General features: G+C 33.0%; 4 protein-coding genes across 5 annotated transcripts; all 4 read right to left on the reverse strand.

The window, feature by feature from the left end:
• Positions 1-1,145: 1,145 nt before the first annotated feature.
• On the reverse strand, positions 1,146-4,210 carry LOC145012124 (NADH-cytochrome b5 reductase-like protein). The gene is made up of 13 exons (XM_078970902.1): positions 3,986-4,210; positions 3,708-3,756; positions 3,550-3,625; positions 3,393-3,452; positions 3,238-3,288; positions 3,102-3,156; positions 2,952-3,022; positions 2,805-2,856; positions 2,656-2,733; positions 2,483-2,572; positions 2,128-2,241; positions 1,758-1,826; positions 1,146-1,372 (listed from the first exon to the last, which is right to left on the reverse strand). The coding sequence occupies exons 1-13, from the start codon at positions 4,151-4,153 to the stop codon at positions 1,316-1,318; spliced, it is 990 nt and encodes a 329-aa protein (XP_078827028.1). The 5' UTR covers positions 4,154-4,210; the 3' UTR covers positions 1,146-1,315.
• A 3,425-nt stretch (positions 4,211-7,635) lies between these two features.
• LOC145011677 (nudix hydrolase 19, chloroplastic-like) lies at positions 7,636-10,572 on the reverse strand. 2 transcript variants are annotated; one of them, XM_078970409.1, is made up of 7 exons: positions 9,935-10,571; positions 9,689-9,829; positions 9,481-9,585; positions 9,271-9,370; positions 8,193-8,285; positions 7,882-8,114; positions 7,636-7,780 (listed from the first exon to the last, which is right to left on the reverse strand). In XM_078970409.1, the coding sequence occupies exons 1-7, from the start codon at positions 10,502-10,504 to the stop codon at positions 7,775-7,777; spliced, it is 1,248 nt and encodes a 415-aa protein (XP_078826535.1). In that variant the 5' UTR covers positions 10,505-10,571; the 3' UTR covers positions 7,636-7,774. The 2 variants fall into 2 exon arrangements, with proteins under 2 accessions (XP_078826535.1, XP_078826534.1); XM_078970408.1 differs by having other exon boundaries at positions 7,636-8,114; positions 9,935-10,572.
• A 5,576-nt stretch (positions 10,573-16,148) lies between these two features.
• Positions 16,149-19,135, reverse strand: LOC145010035 (uncharacterized). The gene is made up of 6 exons (XM_078968631.1): positions 19,077-19,135; positions 19,022-19,025; positions 18,856-18,921; positions 17,769-17,854; positions 17,317-17,398; positions 16,149-16,259 (listed from the first exon to the last, which is right to left on the reverse strand). Exons 1-6 carry the CDS (start codon positions 19,133-19,135, stop codon positions 16,149-16,151), a joined length of 408 nt encoding a protein of 135 aa, XP_078824757.1.
• A 2,285-nt stretch (positions 19,136-21,420) lies between these two features.
• Positions 21,421-22,435, reverse strand: LOC145010036 (zinc finger CCCH domain-containing protein 39-like). Its single transcript, XM_078968632.1, has 2 exons — positions 21,919-22,435; positions 21,421-21,641 (listed from the first exon to the last, which is right to left on the reverse strand). Exons 1-2 carry the CDS (start codon positions 22,433-22,435, stop codon positions 21,421-21,423), a joined length of 738 nt encoding a protein of 245 aa, XP_078824758.1.
• Between the last annotated feature and the right edge of the window lie 313 nt (positions 22,436-22,748).

A 22,748-nucleotide genomic window follows, 5' to 3' on the forward strand; every position in this document is an offset into this window, starting at 1 on the left:
ATAAGTTGTGGGATGATTTAAAGTGAGTAATCTGGCTTACGGTTTACGTGCATAAACCATTTAGTAGTTATACTATGGGACCGATTAATCTGGTAAAATATGGTTATCGGGTTCGGTTAGTGGGCCAATAATGGATCATTATGGTAATTATAATTATAAAAGTGAGTTTTACAAGTTCTAAGAAACTTGGCTTATTATCCAAACAGGTTTGGACAAGTGAGTGGGTTAAGAAGCATCGTGGAATCAATGATCAAGATCAGAGCGTAAGTTAGTCTTCACAAAGTATAGGTGTACATTTGGGTACGCAACAAAGTAATGTGAAAATGTGTGAATAACTCACTAGGTGTAATTGTGAATGATTATATAATAATGTTTTAATGTTAAAATATTTTTAAAATATAAAAGCCTTAGTTTCCATGATATAACAAAAAAAAAAAGATATTCTAGAAAGAATAATCATGTCAATTGTTTAAATGATTTTAGTAAGGGCATTGTTAATTGTTAGTGAATTTGATAACTAGTATAATGTATGATTGTATAATGAGAGCTTTGGTTAAGCTCTGCAACCATGTATTTGATTATTGGATGGGTTTGGGCAAATAGCCTATATCTGCACAAATGTTATAAACTTAAAGGAAAGTTGCTTGGTACAAAGGTTGTCTGTGTATTTATGTTAAGAGTTTTATTGAAAGCCATTTGTAATAAATGGTTTAAAATGCTTATTTGTGTTAAAAGCTACAAGTGTGTTTGTGTGGATCAAAATCTTAAAGGCCTAGAATGCCTTTTATGTGACTGAGAATTTATAGTATTCCAAATGCAGTAAAAAGAAATTAGAGTAGGTTTGTGATTCTTTTCTCTTGTGCTATAAATTTTGATATTGTTTTGTAGCATCAAATGCTGTAAATTCTGATAATAATTTGAAATTTTTTGTTAAAAGACTTTTTATTAACAATTAATGGTGTTTTAAACGTTTGGTGTTACATTGCCTAAGTTTTGGAAAACTTATTATTCTTTCTTAGAATTTCTTTTTTCTTTATAATATAAATCATACTACAAAAATTCACTTAATTCCTACACACAAACAAAATATGATAAAAAAATGTAACGAATAGTTTTTAACCTTGTTTATTCCACTATCCCAACTATTCCATTTTTTTGTCAATTCATTACATCCTACCAAAATATAGTCTTTGTAATCATTTTTTGTAGTCTAATTCTCTTCAACTCTTAACGAGAAATCAATATGATTAGATTTTTTCAAATAACTTAACTGCATTTGTGCTTATTAAAATGCTTAATGAATTCACGAAATTTATTAGAATTTGTAAACCATTTCTTCTGTGTATCCAAGTTCTTTGAGTAATCCAGTTAGCTGCAAGAACACGATAAGCATATCAAGGGTATCATCTATTATAACATTCTATGTTATGATCACACATCGGCTGAAAATACTATAAGTTGGTGGCTTATAACTCAAAGTGTCTCCTCCTCCCACAAGTTAACTTTTAGAAGTGACTTCTACACTTGAGTTTATGGCATAATACGTTCCTAGCATCGGATGGGTTCGTATCAATATCATAATGGGGTCGTATCAATATCATAAGCCTAAGTGTAGAACTTACTCCTAAAAGCCAACTCGTGGAAGGAGGGGACACTTAGATTTATAAGTCACCAACTTATAGTACTTCCAGCCGATGTGTGATCATAGCATTCTACTTCCATTTTTTTTTTTTCTAATTACATGTTTAAATCCATACCTCGCCTTGCGACCGATCTTTTGCCTTGTCACCCGATATATGTTGCATCATTCCCGGTGGACCACACACCTAAAGAAAGCAACAAAAAGGAATTTGAGTATTTTATTATTTCCTATTACAACATTGTCTTTGAAATAAATCTACCAAAACAACAATGTTCAATGTTCTAGTTTAGTAAATTTTCCAAAATAAAATGTTTTAATATGAAAAAAAAAATGAAATTACAAGGCTATAATCGGGTAGATTGTTACTATGTTGTTATATTAAGAAAAAAAATCAAATGCATAATGCTAATATCAGGTAAGTTTTTTAAACTAAAATGATTTAATAAGAAAAAATAAAATAAAATAAAAACTAGAAATGAGCTTACAAGTATAAGGGTATCATCACTCGGGGTAGGCAAGCCTTTCAAGGCCATATCCTTTGATATAAAACCTGTACCTCCGACCCAATACTTTGATGGATTATCAACCGTATAAAACACCTGTAATTTAATAAAAAATATTAAAAAAAAAAAAAAAGATGCTTCAGAACTTGACGTGACATGCCATAAGAACTTTATACTGTGTTTGTTTGGTATGCATTGAACTGAAACTCAACTGATGTAAATGAGACAAAATGTTGAAAGCGTTTGTCCCATCAAAAAAAGGTGGGACATCGTATGTGAAAAAACAAGAATGCCCTCATGCATACAAACATTATTTTGTAATATAGAAAAGATGCACCTTTAAGTTGGGGTGGGTAGCTGCAAGCATGTCGAGTCTCTTTTTAAGAAGAATATCATCCGGGGATACATTTGCATAAACCAAAGATACCTTAAAAAAAATCCCAAGTGTATAAATTCAAAATGGAATTCACAAATTATTATAAAAGAAAATAAGAAAATGGAAATGCTTACTTTGGTATTGTCATTAGGATTCTTAAGAATAGCCTCAATCACTTGAAGCATTGGAGTGATTCCTGATCCACCTGCAATCTAGATGAACAAATTATTTTACACTATCTCCCCAAAACACATAGTATGTGTGTGTATGTGTTTTCACTTACCATGCCAATGTGTTTCTTCATATTGGGAGTGTATCTAACTTTCTCAACAGGGCTGGATGTGATTCATTTTTGTCAGTTTTAAGTAGATTAAATGATTTAATAATGGATATAAATATACAATAATTCAAAATCGAGTATATGGCTTACCCTTTCACTTCAACTATATCCCCTGGCTTTAATTTTGCGAAATATTGGCTCATTTTTCCTTCAGGATAAACCTAGATAAGATTGTGACATAAATAATCAAACAAGTTTATAATATTTAACATGAAGAATGAAGAACAATAGTAAGCATACCTTGATCATCAAATCGAAGTAACCTTTAGAATCTGGATCCGATATAGGTGTATACCTGAAAATAGTTCTTATATAATTTCTACAAAAAAATATATATATATTATAATCCATATTGGAATTTTAATAGGAAACTTACGGGCGAATAACATATTTTCTTTTCCCATCGGCATCTTCTCCCAATGGAGCCCTAAATCCCAGGATAATGACACATTGTTAAAGTTTCAAGCATATGCGAATTAGAATCCTGTTGTGAAGTTTGATTAATAGCTGAATAGATGTTTGTGAACTTGCCTTGTAATGAGGCATGATGCAACATCGAGTCCCAATTTCAGATTAGGATCAAAAGAGAATCTGGAGTGATTTAATCCATGAAAGAGAAGAAGAGATGAATCAGGATTCAGTGAAAAATGAAATGGGAATTTCTGGGTGTATGAAGAATTAAGATAACCTGTATATATGGGTATTGTGGCTGACTGTGGCCTTATCTTGTAGCTTAAACGGTTGCCATTTTTTAGGATCAAGAGCTGAGAATACACAAATACATCATGAAATTCAATGTAAAAGATATAGTATGATGAGATGAGAGAAATAAAACAAGAAATTTACCAGATTTTGGACCTGGTTCCTTGTTGATTTTGATTGGATCTAAATGGACCTATCAAACGAGTAAGCTTTTCAGAATCTTAGATTGGAATCGTTTTTAAGATTTAAAGTTAGTTTGATTTAATTTGACGTCGGAAGTCAAATTGTGATGATCATCACTAAATGCACTAATTATTTGAATAGCCTTATTTAATCAGTCAAACCACGATATAAACACGTAATAAGATCGCATTTCGTATATTTCTGATTCGAAAAGTAGGAGAGAATGCAAGATAAATTACCAAATTTGGTTCAGAAAAGTAATAAAAGTACGATATTCCACCGGATATGGCAGCGATTGCTCCAAATGGATTTGGGAAATTGTTTGAATTTGATTGCGATTTGCCTTGAAATGCATTGGAAAATGTGATTGGTACAGTTTTTCCTAGTCGCTTGAAGAACACCGACATCTTTAAAATGGCGATCGAGAGACAGGAAGTGGGATTTTCAGGGTTTTATTGTTTTAGTGAAGCTCCTTCTCAGAGTTTCACTTTCATGGCTGAAGAAGCATGCAACAGCAATTTCTGTTGGTAGTGTGGTCCACCGTAAGTTTCGTGGATCTTACACGTGTCATTGCCTAGTTTTTAATTTCTTAGAGTAAATTACAATTTTCATCCCTATAGTTGACAAGAATCTGCAGGTTTAGTCCTATTTTTTGAAAAGTGGCACCAGTGGTCCTCATGATTGGTAAATCCATCAAAAATGGTCCTTTCCAGTGCTACTGACTACTATTCGTTAAACAGAGAGACGGCATGCCCGTCATAGTAGGGATATCAATGGGGCTAAACAGGATATGGGTTGCATCCTCCGCCCCACCATCCTGAAATCTCCTCATTTCCATGCCCCCATCCTAAGAGCATTGCATTACCCTCACCTTGGTTCTCTCATCTCTGATTGATTTTGGCTGTATTTTTTTTTTTTGCTAAAAGAAGCTTTTTTAATAAAAGATAGTTATTTTTAGTAGTATTTTACATGTTAAAAACAAAATTGTTATGACATCTCAAAACATTAAAATAGCAACTTAATAACATGATTTTTTTGTTGAATTTTAGCAGCTAAAATTCAAGCAATTATATATATATATATATATATATATATATATATATATATATATATATATATATATATATATATATATATATATATATATATATATATATTGCTAAGTTATTGCGCGAACCAAAAAAATTATAAGAACTTGCGAACTCATAATCCAATCCACTTATCATTTTTCATAACCAAAAACATTAATCTTCTCTAAATGGTGTCTAAGCCATATTTAGGCTCAAAAAAAATTTGAATTTTTTTTTTTTTTTTCATTTTGGAAATTTGTATGTATGCACAATCAACAATTATATGGATTGTCAATGAGTACAATCAACAGTCATATGGATTGCTAATTATGCATAGATCCACATTTCCAAAAAAAAAAAATAATAATATCATCAAATCTTTTTTTGAGTTTAGATATGGCTTAAACACACCATTTGAAAAAAAAAATTATGTTTTTTGTTTTGAAAAATGATATGTTGATTATGTGTTCCTAAGTTCTCACAAATCTTTTGATTCTCAAAAGAATCTCTCTCTCTCTATCTCTCTCTCTCTCTCTCTCTCTCTCTCTATATATATATATATATATATATATATATATATATATATATATATATATATATATATATATGTTATTAATAATAATAATAAAAGGGACCCCATGTGGGGCGAGGTTGGTTTCGGTACGGGACTGAACAACCTCGCCCCCACCCTCACAATTGAAAAGAGGTTAACCCTGCTCTTGTCGCTGCTTATTTTTTTAAACAAACACCCCAATATGAATCAAGGTCCCACGAGACTTTTTGTAGGGGTGGCAAATTGGGTCATTGTGTCATGTTTTTGTCTGACACGACAATGTTTTATGTAACATGAATACGACACGTCACAATGTCGTGTTTTTTTAACTAACACGAAAACGAACTAATTAAAAATCGAAAACATGACACGACATCATAAAGATAACATAATATAACAATTAGTTTATTTAATTAATATTTAAACATAGATAACATGACAAACACAAATGCTAAATCGTGTCAATTCCGTGTCGAATTTTGAACATGAACACGACACGACATTGTGTTTTTTACACTTGATACGAACACAGCACGAATATAAATTTGAATTTCAGTTTCGTCTCAATTTCTTTTTGTGTCGTGTCATCAATGGTCACCCCTTATTTTTTTTACATCCCTAATATTAGGAAATTTTGGTTTTTTCCTCCCTATTTTGGTCCCGCTATAACGTCTAAGTAAATTACAAATTCAATTCTTCATTTTCTTCAACACTCTTCCCTATTCCTTATTGTAAATAAAAAAATCAAAACATGATCTTACTGATTTATTATGTTCACAGGGCTTTTAGATTTAAGAAAAAAGTTCTTTTGGCTGTTAGATGGGGTGTTGGAATAAGATAGATGTATGCTTTTGGTTACAAGTATTAGAAAGATGTAATGGATGATAAATGGTTTGTTTCTCTACTAATGAAAGATATTTGGGTATGACATGTAAAAAAGTTGCATGGAATTATTTTGTTTATAAACTGTAAACTTTGCTAGAAATTGGATGTTTGAACTCTTCAATGTCCGCATTGTCAACGTAGGTCATCTTACCATACATCATGGTATTTTCTTCCTTGAGCTTTTGAAAAAAACACACCATGGTTGATCTGCATCATGAAGGAGTTTTCAAAATCCTCTACGAAACAACAAACAATTTGCAAGTATTTCTGACAGAAGGGGGAGGAAAGACCAAAATGCCCTTGCTTGAGAACCAAATGACCTCTCTTTAAGAGACTTAAGTAGACGGTAACAAGGGAAGGACCATAAGGTCTTTTTTTTTAAACGTAGAGTTTCACTAACAAATTTATAAAAAAAACTATTACCTCATTGCATGTAAGTTTGTATAAAGTGTTTGTATATCTTAGAATGTATTATAGAATAAAAACTTTTTTTTTTTTGCTAGGTCATGATTTTTTAAGTGATTTGATTCAACGGGTAGAAAAAATATTCAAAAAGGTTACATTGGAGATGTTCTAAGAAAATCTCTACACAATTCGTGTATAAAAACATTTTTTTTTTGTAGCATTAAATCTTAAACTTACCGAAATATTCAAAAAATAATTTTTTTTTTCAAAATTCTTAATAAAATACATGTTCGTGTACATTTTTCCTAAACAAGTTTTTTTTGTAAATAAACTTCGGGCGTGTTTGGCACGGAGCTTTTAGAAGCGTGTGGAAGCTTCTAGCTTTTAGCTTTTGACAAAACACTCTAGTTTAAACAAAAAGCTTCGTTTGACAGTACGAGCGTTTAGCTTTTAGTTTTAACAAAACGCTCCGATTCTAAAAGCTACTTCATGTAGCTTTTAACAAAACGCTCCGGAGCTTTTGAAATCAATTTCCATAATTACCCTTAAAAATATATTTATATATATTTTTTATTTTTAATAAATTGTCCTTTTATGTAATTTTATATATTTCAAAAGCTTCCAGCTACTTTTGCCAAACATTCATATAACAAATAAAAGCTACAGCTTTCCGCTACCAGCTACCAGCTACACGCTACCAGCTACCCGCTACCAACTAACCGCTAACCGCTACCCGCTTCCAGCTAACAGCTAACAGCTACTTTTACCAAACACGCCCTTCAACAATCAAATTACATGTCAATATCTTAAAAGAAATAACTAAATATTTAAATTAGTTAAAATACGCAATACTCTATTAAAAGAAAAAATCTTTACATAACCTAAACTATATCACAATCTTTACATAGGTTAAAAACAGAGTACACCTCATTAATCCATGATAAATGTTCCCCTTTCTTGTTTTCAAGACAAAAGATTCAAGATCAATAAACAATTCTATAATTTATCAAGAATCCAATTCTTACATAAATTTACAACAGAAATCAACATAAAGCAATGATCTTTTTTTTGAATCAAATCCCATTTCAGCATCATCACTTGGAAGGATTCAAAGATCAAACCTGGGAATAATCAAGAAAAAACCAAAAATGATTCTTTTTAAAACATCTTACAATCTTGAAAGAACACCTTTCTTTCCTGTTTCAATTCCATTTATGCTGACCTGTTCCTGGTGGGCCCACGAAGATATTAAATGATGGGCAATTGCAAAAGGTCCAGGAACAAACATGGATGCAAGTTCACCACTTTCTACATTGAAATCAGAAGCAACATTTTGACCTTTTACAACACCTTTGCACATTTGATCCACTTTATATGCTGATGTTTTTTGTGCCTTTTCATATTCAGTGAATGTTAATGCTTTCTTCACTTCTTCTCTACTATGCCATTTCGCATCTACATAGAAAATACCAATGTACTTTCATTTACTTGGAAGTAAAGGGTAGTTTTGTCTTTTGACATATCAAAAGTTACCTTCTAATTCGCTCTTGTCCACATTTATTTCAAGTGATGTGGCGTATGCAAAAAAACCAATCATTAATTGGCATGGCATGCTACTAGGTCCAACTGCAAACAAATAAAGATAAAAAGATTGAATATAAATCTTTTAATTACCAAAATACCTTATTAGATAAAAAGGTAAAATGAAAGAAATAGAGTAAACTACATGAATGGTCCCTATGGTTTAGGGTAATTTGCACGCTTGGTCCCTAACTTATTTTTTTAACTTGGAAAGTTCTTACTGTTTGTTTTTGTTACGCGTTTGGTCCATAATGTTTCTTTTTGGAGTAAATTACACGAATGGTCCCTATGGTTTGGGGTAATTTTCATGCTTGGTCCCTAACTTATTTTTTAAGCTCGGAAAGTACCTACTGTTTGTTTTTGTTACACGCTTGGTCCCTAATGTTTCTTTTTGGAGTAAATTACACGAATGGTCCCTATGGTTTGGGGTAATTTGCATGCTTGGTCCCTAACTTATTTTTTTAACTCGGAAAGTTCCTACTGTTTGTTTTTGTTACACGCTTGGTCCCTACTGTTTCTTTTTTGAGTAAATTACACGAATGGTCCCTATGGTTTGGGGTAATTTGGGCGCTTGGTCCCTAACTAATTTTTTTAACTTGGAAAGTCCCTACTGTTTGTTTTTGTTACGCACTTGGTCCATATTGTTTGGTTTTGTTACGTGCTTGGTCCCTATTGTTTGGTTTTGTTACATGTTTGGTCCCTGTCTTACCTAAAATGACTATTATTTAAATAGGAAAAAAATGGTGGGATAGGTAAGGTAAGGTAAGGTGAGGGGGGTGGGGTGGGGTTGGGGATATGTTTATTTAAATAAATTAAAAAATCAAGGGAAAAATAGTTTTTTTAGGAAAGATTGTCCACCATGCTTTCATTTTCTTTTCCTATTAAAACATTGTGCTTAGAAAAATCCAACCAATTATAGCACATAAAAAATACAATTTTAATTGCTATAATTTGATCGATTTTTTCAAAAATGTCATAATAAGAAAAATAAATATAAAAGTACATTGTTATTTCTTGCATTTAGGCTTACCTGGCCATGGTTGAGAACTATGATAGATTACTTCACCAACTTTAATACCCGTTTCCTCCCATGTTTCTCTTCTCACAGCCTCTTCCAAGCTTTCTCCTGGCTAAAAACAAAACAAAATCAACAACTAAAAAAATATAATTTATTTTTCATTTAAGTGAAAAACAAAATAAAAAGTATTGACTTTTGAGGTCAAATGTAAATATGTCATACCTCTAGAAAGCCAGCAAGGCAACTCCACATTCTAGGCACAAATCTTGATTGTTTACTAAGCAATGCTCGATCATTCTCTTTATCAATCACTAACATAATAACAACCTAAAGATATAATTTATTCTTTTTTAGCGATATATGCAATATACTTTATTTCTATTACGGGTAAAAAGTAAAAACCGAAGTTCATTGATGTGAATTAGCATACCGGATCAACTCGAGGGTAAATTTTTTTCATGCAAGAATCTTTTTTACATTGTTTTCTTCTTCCAGCTTCAGCGGGAACCAATATTTCTCCACAAGATCCACAAAAACGAGATGTATTATGCCATTCCAGTAATGCTCTTGCCTACGTAAATGTTCGGAATTCGATTTTTTTAATGATTTGTAAGTTTAAAGTGTGTGATTGTGTATGAATTTGAATCGAATTAGGTTTTTGATGATGAAAACTTACGTGACCTGCTATAGCAAGCTCACCCATGGCGGAATCATCTGCCCAATCGGTAGCCACCATTAAAGTCCTCAATTCCACGAAGCAAAACTGTCGATTCCCCAATTCCTCCACCATACTGATCGATTCAGAAACATCAATCGCCCAATAGACGACACTATCGTGTTCTTTTTCTTCTTTACTCTCGTAACCCAAATACACCAACAAATCAACGCTCAATTTTAGGTCGCTACCTTCTAAAACACCTTTGAAATCGACAAAATTTAACCACCCCAGATGCCATTTCTTGACCGAATTGCCGGTTGATCCGGCTAACGGTCGACCCTTTCTGAAAGGGAGGACTTTGAATTTAGGGGAAGATGGTTCTTGGATTTGGGTTTGTCCTGAAAGAAGAGTCTTTAGGGTTTGAAAGGCTGATGTGGGCGAAAATGGGTCGGTTGGTTTGGGGGTTTTGGATCTTATCGGGTTTCCAGCAAAGACTGGAGCTTTGAGGTTTATTGACATGGTGGAAAAGTAGGGTTTTCTTGAAGTTAGGGATTTTACAGAGAAGATAGATTTAGAGAGATAACGCATGCTTCTATATGTCTCTTTCCATAAGCTTTTTTCTTTGCGAAAAATCTTGACGGGTGTTTGAAGTAATTGTGTCTGTTTAATGTTATGCCACTACAGTTGACTTAAATCAATGAAATAATTGACTAATCTTGATGACAAAAAAAAGCTGTTACATAAATTTTTTATTTATGCTGAAATATCAAATAACCATATATCTTTATGCAAAAGAACACCATTTTTAATGAATCTTGATAAGTTTAGTTAAGGAAAATAATTCGTTTGAAAAGGGTTACAATAATAAAAAAGTTAACTTTCCAAAATACAAATCAACAAAAGGTCGAGCAAATGTTCAACCTTCTTATCTTTTATCCGATTACACCCACAAATGCATAACATCATTAAAAAACATGACAGCCTGCTCAATTACATTCAAGAAAAACAAAATGTCAAAATTGAATTAACGCGAAAAATCTCAAAAAAGAACTATTAACTCTCATGTATCTGAATTTTCATTTGGACACTTTCCACAAAAAGATAAAATAATAATAATAAGAGTAAATTACTGAAATCGTTCCTATGATTTGGTTAAAATTACACGTTTGGTCCCTAATTTTTCTTTTGCACTCGGATCGTCCCTGTGGTTTGATTTTGTTGCATTTTTCGTCCCTGTTGTTTGATTTTGTTGCATTTTTCGTCCCTTACATACATAAAGTTAGGGACCAAACATGCAATTTTAACCAAACTACAAGGACGAAAAATGCAACAAAATCAAACCACAAGGACGATGCGAGTGCAAAATAAAAATTAGGGACCAAATATGCAATTTTAACCAAACCACCCGGAAGATTTCAGTAATTTACTTTAATAATAATAATAATAATAATAATAATAATAATAATAATAATAATAATTCATCTTATTTCTCATCAATCCAATCTCCATAGATGCCTTTCAGCTTCTTATTTGCCAATTTTGTAAACCTTTTTGCTTTATCCTCTTATTCAGAACAGTAATCATTGATTTAGCAGGTTGTTCTTGTTCTTCCCTCCCACTTTCCATGCATTCGTCTGACATTTTTACCTCTGCAATTGGATCCAAGAACCGCAAATGAAACAGTTAATATGAGAGTGAGTGAGAGAGAGAAAGAGATAGAGAGAGAGAGAGGGAGAGAGAGAGAGAGAGAGAGAGAGCCTGAAAGCCCATGAAGAAAGCAACATTTATCTGTGTAATTGCATCGTTCCTTATATTTCCATTCCGAAGGAATCTCTACAAGTTCTTGAGGTTTTGGCTATAAATCTTTATAGTCATGAGCATACTGTCAACGATCCCCATTAAAGCATTTCCCTTGAAAAAATATTCGACACATTTCAGTCCTGTAGAATCTATTGATGGTTGAGGGGTTGATTCTTAGAAGGTTTGCATTGATTGATTCAGGGTTTCTTGAGTTCTTGTTTGAGTTTTCAGATTGGGAGTTTGAATCATATTGTTGAAGAAAGGATTTGCTTTCATCATTGTTGATACCAAGAAAAGGGTGTCGATTCATTATGAGAAATTTGGTTGAAATTCAATACGATTGTGGTATTAAGAAAGAAGTAAAGATAATGTGGGTTGATGTTAGAATTGATGAAGATAAAGAGACATGATAGAAAGAGAATGAATATTCTTCATTGCATTGATTGAAAAACTCTATGTACAATACAAGAACAAGGAAATATATACATCACAAAAACACAAAGTGTAACTAACTTAACAAACTTAATTATCCCAGATTAATGACGTGTAACACCCCCCCCCCCCCCCTCCTCAAGCTGGTGGATATTGGGAAAAGGTCGGTTTGGAAATTGCATCATTATGTTGCATAGATATCACATCCATAAAATTCAAGCCAATTTAAAACTTTTTCAAACATTCAAAACCAATATTTATTACAAAAATGTTTTCAAACTAGTTTCATATGAGAGTATCCCTGAAACAAAGTCATAAAAATGTGAGGAGGTGCACGATTACACATTAGCCTTCCCGTGATCATCTGAAGTACCTGAAACAAAATCCAAAAATGTAAGTCCGAAGCTTAGTGAGTTCCCTCAAAATACCAATGCTATACAAATCATAGCTATATCATAGAAAGTAAACAAACAACATGCATAATGAGCCATCAGCCTGACTGGACCGCCTCACAGGGCCATCAACCTATCTGGACCGCTCTCCGAGCCATCAGCATGTCTGGACCGCCTTGCGGGCCTTCAGCCTATCCGGACCGCTCATCAGGCCTCCAGCCTAACTAGTGTGCCCTTACTGGGTCTGCAGTCTATCCGGGCCACCTTAGGTATGTTGGCCTAGAGCACAAAGCAGAGACCGACTCAACCCATCCCCAATCAACACATAAATATCAAATGCTAGCATATACAACAATCAGACCGATCTAACAGATAACTAATCATAGCATCATCTTATATACTAGTATACTGACCTAACAGGTCGCTAACATAAGATCATCCTATATACCAGGATACCGACCTAACAGGCCACTAAGCATATCAACATGCAATAAACCCATATACAAATCTGAAAAGGGACGACATTGGTGCCTTCGACCCTGTTAGTATAGTGAGGACAACTCACCTCACAATGTCGATCAGAACTGAAATATCAAACTCCTGAAATATGGCTCCAAACACCAACACCTAGAACCACCAATGATCCATTTCTATAAATACCCAAATTACCAAAATACCCTTAGAAGTCAAACTGGTCAAACATTGGTCAAAGTCAAAGTCAATGGTCAAGGTCAATAGTCGATGTTGACCCAACTCATCGAATGCAGCTTACATACTTATCGAGTTCCTTCAGAACTCAGAAAGTCACGAAAACCCCAATCGGCTCGTCGAGTTTCCAAACAACTCGTCGAGTCCATGCAGTGTCCAATAAGTTAGGAAAACCTTAACCAACTCATCGAGTCACCTTGTTAACTCGCTGAGTTCTTGCAGAATCCAGAAAGCGGGAAACCCTCATCCAACTCGTCGAGTCAACTATGTAACTCGTCGAGTTCCTTCAATCCTTTTCTCATTCAGACGTGTCTAAGTGGAACCAAGGCTCCAAACTGTAGATCTAAACTCCTAGGGTGTAGTTTCTACATAAAGTTGCAAACTTTACGTGCATGTAAAGCCTAAAATGCCAAAACCAAGCTAAGGAAGAGGTTTTAGGGTAAGAAGAAGGCCAAAGCTTGACAAATTCAATAACTTTATGATTAAGAGGGCTTAGAAGAGTCCGAATCTGAACTCCCAACTCCAAAATGTGTTTAATACTGGAAAGTCCTTAAGATTAAGCTAGAAATGGCCTAAAACTATAAGATGAAAAGATCTATTAAGAGAATGGACATGGAAATGACTTTTTACCTTCAAGTGAAAACCAAGACCAAGTAGCTGTTGGATCTACAAGCTCCTTCACATTCCAAACTCTTGAACCTTTTAGCTTCCCCACTCAAGAGCACAACAACGACCTTCCAAGCCTTTACACACACAAGAGTGAGAGGTAACACACAAATAGGTTTTTCTGAGGCTAATGGGGGCGATAAGAGAGGCAAGGGGTGGCTAATGAGCCTTTAATAGGGTACAAAACCCTGGAACTTAGGGTTTTCATGCACAAACTCTACTCGTAGAGTTGGGGTCCTCCAACTCGTAGAGTACGTTCCATAAACCATGCGGCCATATCCGTCTCTACACGATGAGTTAGGGCAGCCAACTCGTCGAGTAGGTCTCTAATAATAAATATTAAACTTTAAAATTTATACTTGGAAGTCGGGGTGTTGCAATAAAAGGGGAGGATTTAGTAAAAATGTCTGCTAATTGGTTAGAACTGGAAATATGAGAAAGTGTAATCAATCCTCCTTGTAACTTTTCACGTACAAAGTGACAATCTAGCTCAGTATATTTGGTTCGTTTGTGGAAAACTGGGTTTTTAGCTATGTAGATTGCAGCTTGGTTATCACCCTTGAGTGGTATTAGAGTGATATTTGGGACATTCAGCTCTTGTAAGAGACTACTCATCCAAGCTAATTCCAAACAAACCCTCCTCATAGATCGATATTCAACTTCTGCTGAGCAAAGGAAGACAGTGGTTTGTTTCTTTGATTTCCAAGATACAGGAACATTGCTAAATAAGATGAAAGAACTACTAACTGAACGTCTAGTGATTGGGTAAGCAGCCCAATCTGAATCACATAAAGCTTCAATATTAAAAGTAGGATCATTGTTGAGTAATATGGCCCTGGTAATTGTCCCTTTCAAGTACATTAAAATATGAATTGCAGCATCATAATGTACTTTACTAGGAGTCTGATTAAATTAACTTAGATGCTGAACAACAAATGACAAATCAGGTTTAGTATGAAGCAAAAAATTAAGTTTTCCAAAAAGTTGTTTATAGAAGGTTGGATCTTCAAGAGGATCATCCATGTTGGGTACCAATTTTTAAAACAATAGGAAGAAGAGTATTCACAGAATCTTCATTTTCCATGTGATAATCACGAAGTAAATCAAGAACAAACTTGTGTTGATGAAGAACCATGCCATTAGGAACTTCATTAAAATCCAATCCTATGAAAAAAAATGAACCCAAGATCCTTTATGCGAAATTGAGCATCAAGAAATTCTTTCAAAAAATGAATTTCTTGCACATTATCTCCTGTGACAAGAATGTCATCAACATATACTATAATAATGTCTATGGAATTGTCCACATTCTTGAGAAATAAAGAATGGCCATTCAAAGAATGAGAAAATCCTCTAGATTTTAAGGCAATGGACAACTTTCCATATCATTGTCGAGAGGCCTATTTAAGGCCATAAAGAGACTTCCTTAATTTTCATACGTGTGATTGAGAAGGAACATGCAAACCAGGTGGTGCTCTCATAAAGACCTCTTCATGAAGATCCCTATGAAGAAATGCATTCTTAATGAAAAACTAATGAACTTTCCATCCTTTTTTAACAACAAGAGTAACAAGAATTCTCACAATGTTAAATTTCACAACTGGAGAAAACGTTTCATGGTAGTCGACGCCATATTTTTTAGTGAAACCCCCGACGATTTTTTCCAGGAAATCTCCAACGAAAGATACACACTATTCCGTCTTTTCTATATAGGGACACACCCCAAATTAGGTCCTAGTACGCCCAGTGTACTAGGTGGCTTCCGCATCACAAACATGCATATGAGTACGTTGAGCGTACACTCGTGTATGCCCCGCGTACTCATTTACCACCTTTTCTCAATAAGGGCTAAACTTGACAATTCACCTAAAGAACAAGGGCTTATAAGGAATATCTGGACTTGGGATGTTACAAATGCCAATAAAACCTTCACGCACATAAACTATCATTTGGAGTCTTTGACTAATTATTACACTCACAACCTCCAAATCTCCAATATTCTAAAATCGTAGTTGCTACCACCTCCAACATGGACATCCATCCTTTTCACAGTTCTTGCACATAGATGAGACAATCTTAACCTTCTTTCGCTTACATAGACACCCAATCCAGATGAATCACATTAAATTTGACGCCACACACATTAAATTTCACCTTCTGTAGTTTCACTGTAGCTTCTGTATTTTTAACCTTCGAGGTTTTTGAATTTGGATTTACCTGGCAGGAATTTACCTTCATTCTGAATTTTGCTTGTAATCTTTCTCCAAAGCTTTAGCAGCCAATCCTGAGATCTCTTTATCCTCATTGTTCCTCCCTTTTGTTAGTTGTCCAATTGCAGAAGTGCACTATTCACCACAAAAAGGGTATTTTGATCATTTAACAAAACAAAGAAAAAAATGAAATTGAATTGCTTCCATATTCCCTTATAGTAATAGTGAAATCCATCAAACATGAAATTTTAAAAATTCTAATAGAATTGGAATGGAATTTTGGATTCCAATTCCATTGGAATCTGCAAACTAAACACATTTTAATTAGATCATTCTTGCTACATTATGTTTTATTAAAAAATTTAGAGCTTCCCTAGATTCAAACAATAATATTGATTTTTCTTATCGAGTAGAATATGAAGTAAACATAATGAGGATGTTTTCATCTTTTACTAAAAAAGAATAAAATATGAACTTGAATTTCCTTCCACCATTCTCTAGGAATAGTGAAACCTATCTAACATGGATATTGATGAATTGGAATGGAATCTCATATTTAAATTCATGATACATTAAGTTTTCCTACAATTTTTTAGCTTCCCTAGATTTAAATAATACTTTTGATTTTGCTTACACCACATAATAATGAAGATATTTTATATTGAAAAATTCTTTTAAATGATAATAACAATATATTTATCAAAAATTGAGTAATTATTTCAAAATGAAAGAGAGCTCACCAAGTAAACACCAAAAAATGCTCTGATGTTTTTTCCGCCTGTCAATTATATTGGTGGAAGCATAATATTTCTTAGTTGTTTGAAGGTTTTCAAGTCCACCAATTATGTAAAGCACCTATTTTCAACAAAAATCCAGAACATTCAACATATTTAGAAAAGCTAAATGCAAGAAATAGCAACATATTTTCATTTGTTTGTTTACTATACTTTGAAAAATCTACAATGAAAATTGATTTGTATTTGAATGACATTGCTTTAATGTATTTAGACACAAACCTTTACTTATTTGACCTTTTTTCCTCCTAAATCCTCTCACGTTAAAACTGATGAATATTGTAACATTTGTTATTTAAGTATGAAGTTAAAATAGTCATTTACTCTCATTCGGAAAATTTATTCAGTCCATATTTTTTTTATGTATACTACAGTTTATGTTCATAATAAATACTTACATCAGCATAAGTAAGAGGATGTATAGGAATGATTGGTGGATATAAGATCAACTCCTCATAGCAGAAACATGTCTGTTTATACCTATAAAGCCACATAAGTTCTAATAAGCCACAGGGGATAATTTGTCTTTTTTTAATCCACATAGAGTGAATTACACGAATGGTCCCTATGATTTGTGATAATTTGCACGTTCAATCCCTAATGTATTTTTTTAACTCGGAAGGTCCTTACTGTTTGTTTTTGTTGCACGCTTGGGACCATTTGTGTAATTTACTCATCCACATATAAGTTAATCAGCACTCATAGTTGCAATGAAACGTATATTATAGAAAGTTCTCTCCAGGCATCGCGATATGCCATGAATTTGTGCAAAAAAAAAAATCAAGAGACATCATTGAATTTTATAGTAAATAAGAACACAAATAAATAATGTTTGTGATTTTATTCTTACAGCTCATGATATTTATTGAGCCAATCTATGGCTACTAAAATATCTCTACAGGCCTTTGCCATGGCTACCTTTCTCATACTTATAAGCTGCAAATGTTTAAGATTGTTAGAACTTAGAAAGGTTATTTGGTAATGTAAAGATCAGAGACTTATTTTTTGTTTTGAAAAGATTTATGTCAACAAACTACAGAAATAAATTTAGGTTATATTGTAAGTTTTTATTTCATTACATAATGGAATGAATAAGGAAAGGATATTGCCTTCTTGAGGGCATATTAGTCTTCAAGGAAACATACATGTTATGATAAGAGAATGTAAACTTTGAAAGCTAAATTTGCAAATGGATGACAAATTTTAGTTGGTGGAGAAACATGGTTGAAATTGATAAGAATACTTTACCATTTATTGATTTCAAACCCAGATTTCAAATAGGCATTTTATCAAACACCTGGTCCATTATTCTGTTTCTTCAAAATTCTCTAATAATCATGAACACACATAGTTGTTCATGCTTTCTCATCCCATCAAACACTACAAATATGAAACAAAATGCATGTAAATAAATGATTGTTTTTGTAGGGGAAATATTTAATTGGAAGTTCTTATTTGAGGGTGATAAAAAGATGTCGTATATGTGGTGGAATTTAAAGATAAATATAAAAAGCTGATGAGAGACAAAGCAATACGATAATCAAAAACTGGGTTCTCACGTCTTCGAATATACTTTCGTTGCTTAAAAACAACTTGATTAACTAAGATATGTAGTCAACTAATCAATTGATGATAACGATAATAAATTGAAAGATTAAGCAAATTAGATTTAATAGTTTAGAAATTGAAACACATGGAGTTGTGTATTAAAAACCTTTCAACTTTTCAAGATGGAGCGCATCTATTTTGGGAAGAAATAAGTAGAAATCACATTTCAGTAGCCACCAGGTGGAACGCCGCAATTACACACTTAGGGGACCAACAACGTCGATGATTAGCCACTTCACTTGTTCAACAACAAGCCTCTGCCCCAACCATCCCTCAACCACTATCGATTCCTTGTATGACTCACTGCGACACAAAGCATATGAACATACCAATAACATCGGAGGCAACTCCTTGAAAAAACCTCTAATTTTTTGAAAGCTGATGTCGTCAGCGCCCTGATCCAAAGAACCATATATCATTAAAAAAAACTAATATCTGCATAAAGGTTATAAATTTCAGAAGGAGGTCTTGGCGGAAGAGGCAACACAACAGAACCTCCCTAACAACAATGATTATACCTAAAATAATTAGTTTAATAATGACTTCTAACCATTTCAATATACCAGAATAGAGCTCCACAAAATTGACAAACACAGATACAATCCCCATAGTCGTAATATGCATGAAGAGAAACATAAGCAAGAACCTAGGACCGTTGAGTCCTATGCATAAAAGGATCAACAAATATAGACCAATCCCTACCACATTCAATAAGCTTATATTTCTGAGCCTTAGGCATATTGACCAACAAACCAAATGAAAAGTAGAAAAGAATTTATCATACACAAGGAAAACAAAATAAAACCCTAACCGAGAAATACTAAAAAGCAAAAAAAGAAGAAGTAGAAGAGACCTACCTAGAGCGAGAAGAGAGAAGTGGAAAAGAAAGAAGGTCCCTGGACCAATCAACAACCAATATAAGACAAAAAAAATAGTGGCAAAAAACATAAAGCAAAGTGCCAAAAAGCAAACCACGTATCAACATAAAATATTAAATTAATGAACAAAAACTGCTGAAAAAAACAAGTTTCTATGAAAGCTAACGTTAGGTCGAAGAAAGAAAATGTAAACAAAGTAAGGTAGAAAAAGTAGTAAAAGCAAAAAAGGAAACGTGGATAAGCCTCCCCATAATTCATGTTATATATAATGGTGTTATGTGCTCGATTCCAGTTAGACAACCAAACGTACACATTATGATGTCGTTAAATGTTTTTTTTCCATATTTGAATAATTTACAATATCATGTTATGGAATTATGGTATCCTAAGTGGCTCGATGTGAATATTTTGTGTTATATAGATTCAAACCTTTGTGGGATCCTTTTTGTCCAAAATAGCATTGATGGAATTTGTACCTTCATTGGCAACTCCGTAGTATATTGGTTTGTTTAACCAATATTCAGTAACTTTATCAACAATGAAAGAGGAATTTGTGGAGTAGGTTAGACGTGCACACAAGTGCTTTGGACGAAGCAAACCTTAATAGATCATACTATATCTCAAACAAGAATCCCAATATTTTGTGATAACCTGAATGCTATTTGTTTAAGTAAATATCTTATCTTGCAATCACACAAAACATAAATAGGCCTAGGGCACCAGTTTTTTCCTAATTAAGCTTTGAAAGATAATATTGTGCTTAAAAGGTTAGTGAAAGATAATTTAACCGATCTATATACTCTAAAAAAAATCGTTTAGAAATTTACAAATAGGATTTGGAAAGATTGAACAAAATCAATAAACATATGAGACTACTTTTGTGTGTGATTATTTAATTATTGGTTGCTATTTGTACTCTTCTTATGATATGTTCTTTATTTGTGGGTTGCTACACTTTAAGGGGGCCAGGATTAATTCCCTTCTTTTCTACTTAGACAAAAGGGCGAGAAACAATACTCAATTTATGTGTAATTTAGTATTATGTAATTATTTGTTCGATCCATATAATATTTGAATTTTCTTTCTATTATATCTTAAAGAAATGTATCATTGTTCGTGTATTTATCCAATCTCTCATTGTTTTAATGATGATCATATCAAAACCCAAATTGTATATTTTTTTTCTAACAATTTCATTATATTTTATAAAAAAAATATTTAGATTGAATTAATCAAAGAGTATAAAAAATATCCACCCATTCCCTTTTATTTAACCACCCAACGAGAAGATAGTTATAACATAAGTGTTGCATTTGTATAAAGTCTATGATAAAAATATATTGCTAAATCAGCAAAGTATTGCAAAAAAAGGAATTATATCAAAAATCTTTAAAATAATACTTTAGTAGATATTATTTAGAACTAAAATTCTACTTAAAAGACTCATCAACGCCTCCATAAGAAGGAAGTGGTTATGTTAATTTCTTGCCCAAATCCTAGAGAGAAAAACTAGTTAGTTGACTCCCTGTATCATTTTAGAATTTGGGCAGGTAATGACACATCCAATTTAAGTCTATGCAGGCTACATGCTTTCCCTGTCACATGAAACTCTTTAAATTGCCATATATCAACCTTTTCTGGGGTTTATTTGAGCGAATAATTATATATAATTAAGCAGATGATGAAACTTGTAAATTTAATTAAAAAAAATAGCAATAAAGTACATTCAGCACATATGTGATCAAACTAATGCATAATACTAGCATGTCCAAGAAAAACCAAACTCCAAACAAGTTTCAACAACACAATTAAGGAAGGCACCATTTTTTTCAAGAAATGAGAATGCCTTGTAGTTCTATATAAAAAGTAGCAAATACATGTATATCGGTTTTATCCCTCTAGGAGAGAAGAACCATAACCCAAGTATTTGCTATAAACACATATTTCATCTCAAGGGAACATAAAAAAGGTTCAAATGTCTAGAATAAAAAGATACTTAGGTTTTCAGGCTATTACTTAATCATCTTGCTCATCCTTTTCATAATCAATCCAATCTCCATAAATACGATTGATCTTCTTATTTGATAATCTCAACTTTGCAAACCCCCTTCCTTCGCCTTGTCTTAAAGGAACAGCTGTGGCAGAATTACTAGGCGGCAGTTCAGTCACTGGTAAGCGGAGTGCACTAGTGGCAGTGGAGCCATGAACCTCCGTAGGTGCAACTGGTGTATTTAATTCTGAAAAAGAAAGACATTAAGCGAAAAACACATAAGTAACAATGAATATACTTGAATACAAAGAAAGAATCTAAGATGTTAAACCACAAAACAAGAATCTAAGATAGTTAACAACAACATTTGAAAAATTAATGAAAAAGGAACAAGAATCTATGATAGTTAACCACATAATATTTCATTATTAGTAATAAAACCTCATATTATATCCATGGTTAAAAACCATTAAACTTATATGTATATAAATCAACTAAAAACAGATGGGAAAATGTATGTATACCTTTAATCCCATGAGCAAAGTGACATTTATCTCCTAATGGACACGTCTTGGTTGTTTCCCACTTGCTACAAATTCGACTTTTCAAAAACTTAGCATTAGGATCACTGCTAGAAGTAGTAACTTTGATAATATGGCTACCATTGGGTTGACCACATTCAACCATAGTCTGAATCTTGATTACCGAATCTCCACTTGTTCTTTCTGTAATTTGACCCTTAAATTTTGCAGGACTTTCATGGAGAAAAATACATTTTTCTCCATAAGAGCATTCACCCGTTTTAGCAAACTTTTGACATATTTTCATTTGGTGTATGATTCTTTGATCATCATCCAAATCTAGTCCTCTTTTATGCTTCACAAGCTCTGGCCAATTTGGTGGGGGTTCACGTAGATCGTTAGAGCCATGTGCAAAAGTACAACTGTCACCATTTCCACAGTTTCCTTCAAGAAACTTGTGACAGATCCGGGTCTTGTAGAATATGTTGTTGGTTCCTTGATTCACATGGTGCTGACTCATTGTCAATGATTTGGTCAAAACTGCAAAAACAAAACAAAGTGCTTTGATAATAAGATACTTTTTTAGACTAAAGCTGTGTTTGATGACGTACTAGTTGAAAAATTAGTTTTTGCTTTATAAATTAGGTGATGGTTGACAAAGTAATAACCTTTTGTAAAATGTAGTTTATACGATGATTGATGTAAAGTGATATATATATATATATATATATATATATATATATATATATATATATGGAAAAGTGAATATACCTTTAAAGGGAAATAAGCTTAGGTACACAAACTCACTATAATACATAGTTTTATTTGATATA

The sequence above is a fragment of the Lactuca saligna genome, chromosome 8 (assembly GCF_052625555.1).
Source record: "Lactuca saligna cultivar CGN05327 chromosome 8, ASM5262555v1, whole genome shotgun sequence".
Classification (NCBI taxonomy): domain Eukaryota; kingdom Viridiplantae; phylum Streptophyta; class Magnoliopsida; order Asterales; family Asteraceae; genus Lactuca; species Lactuca saligna.

Coding starts and splice junctions, on each gene's coding strand:
- LOC145012124 (XM_078970902.1), bottom strand. CDS start 4,153: ATGTCGGTGTTCTTCAAGCGACTAGGAAAAACTGTACCAATCACATTT. Junction 3,757..3,985: donor ACTTTTCTGAACCAAATTTG/GTAATTTATCTT, acceptor CTCGTTTGATAG/GTCCATTTAGATCCAATCAA. Junction 1,373..1,757: donor AAGATCGGTCGCAAGGCGAG/GTATGGATTTAA, acceptor GTGTTCTTGCAG/CTAACTGGATTACTCAAAGA.
- LOC145011677 (XM_078970408.1), bottom strand. CDS start 10,504: ATGCGTTATCTCTCTAAATCTATCTTCTCTGTAAAATCCCTAACTTCA. Junction 9,371..9,480: donor GCCTTGCTGGCTTTCTAGAG/GTATGACATATT, acceptor TTTTGTTTTTAG/CCAGGAGAAAGCTTGGAAGA. Junction 8,286..9,270: donor TAGTTCTCAACCATGGCCAG/GTAAGCCTAAAT, acceptor ATTTGTTTGCAG/TTGGACCTAGTAGCATGCCA.
- LOC145010035 (XM_078968631.1), bottom strand. CDS start 19,135: ATGGGGATTGTATCTGTGTTTGTCAATTTTGTGGAGCTCTATTCTGGT. Junction 17,399..17,768: donor CTCAATAAATATCATGAGCT/GTAAGAATAAAA, acceptor GTGGCTTTATAG/GTATAAACAGACATGTTTCT. Junction 16,260..17,316: donor ATCCTCTTACTTATGCTGAT/GTAAGTATTTAT, acceptor TGTGGTGAATAG/TGCACTTCTGCAATTGGACA.
- LOC145010036 (XM_078968632.1), bottom strand. CDS start 22,435: ATGAGTCAGCACCATGTGAATCAAGGAACCAACAACATATTCTACAAG. Junction 21,642..21,918: donor CTTTGCTCATGGGATTAAAG/GTATACATACAT, acceptor TTTCTTTTTCAG/AATTAAATACACCAGTTGCA.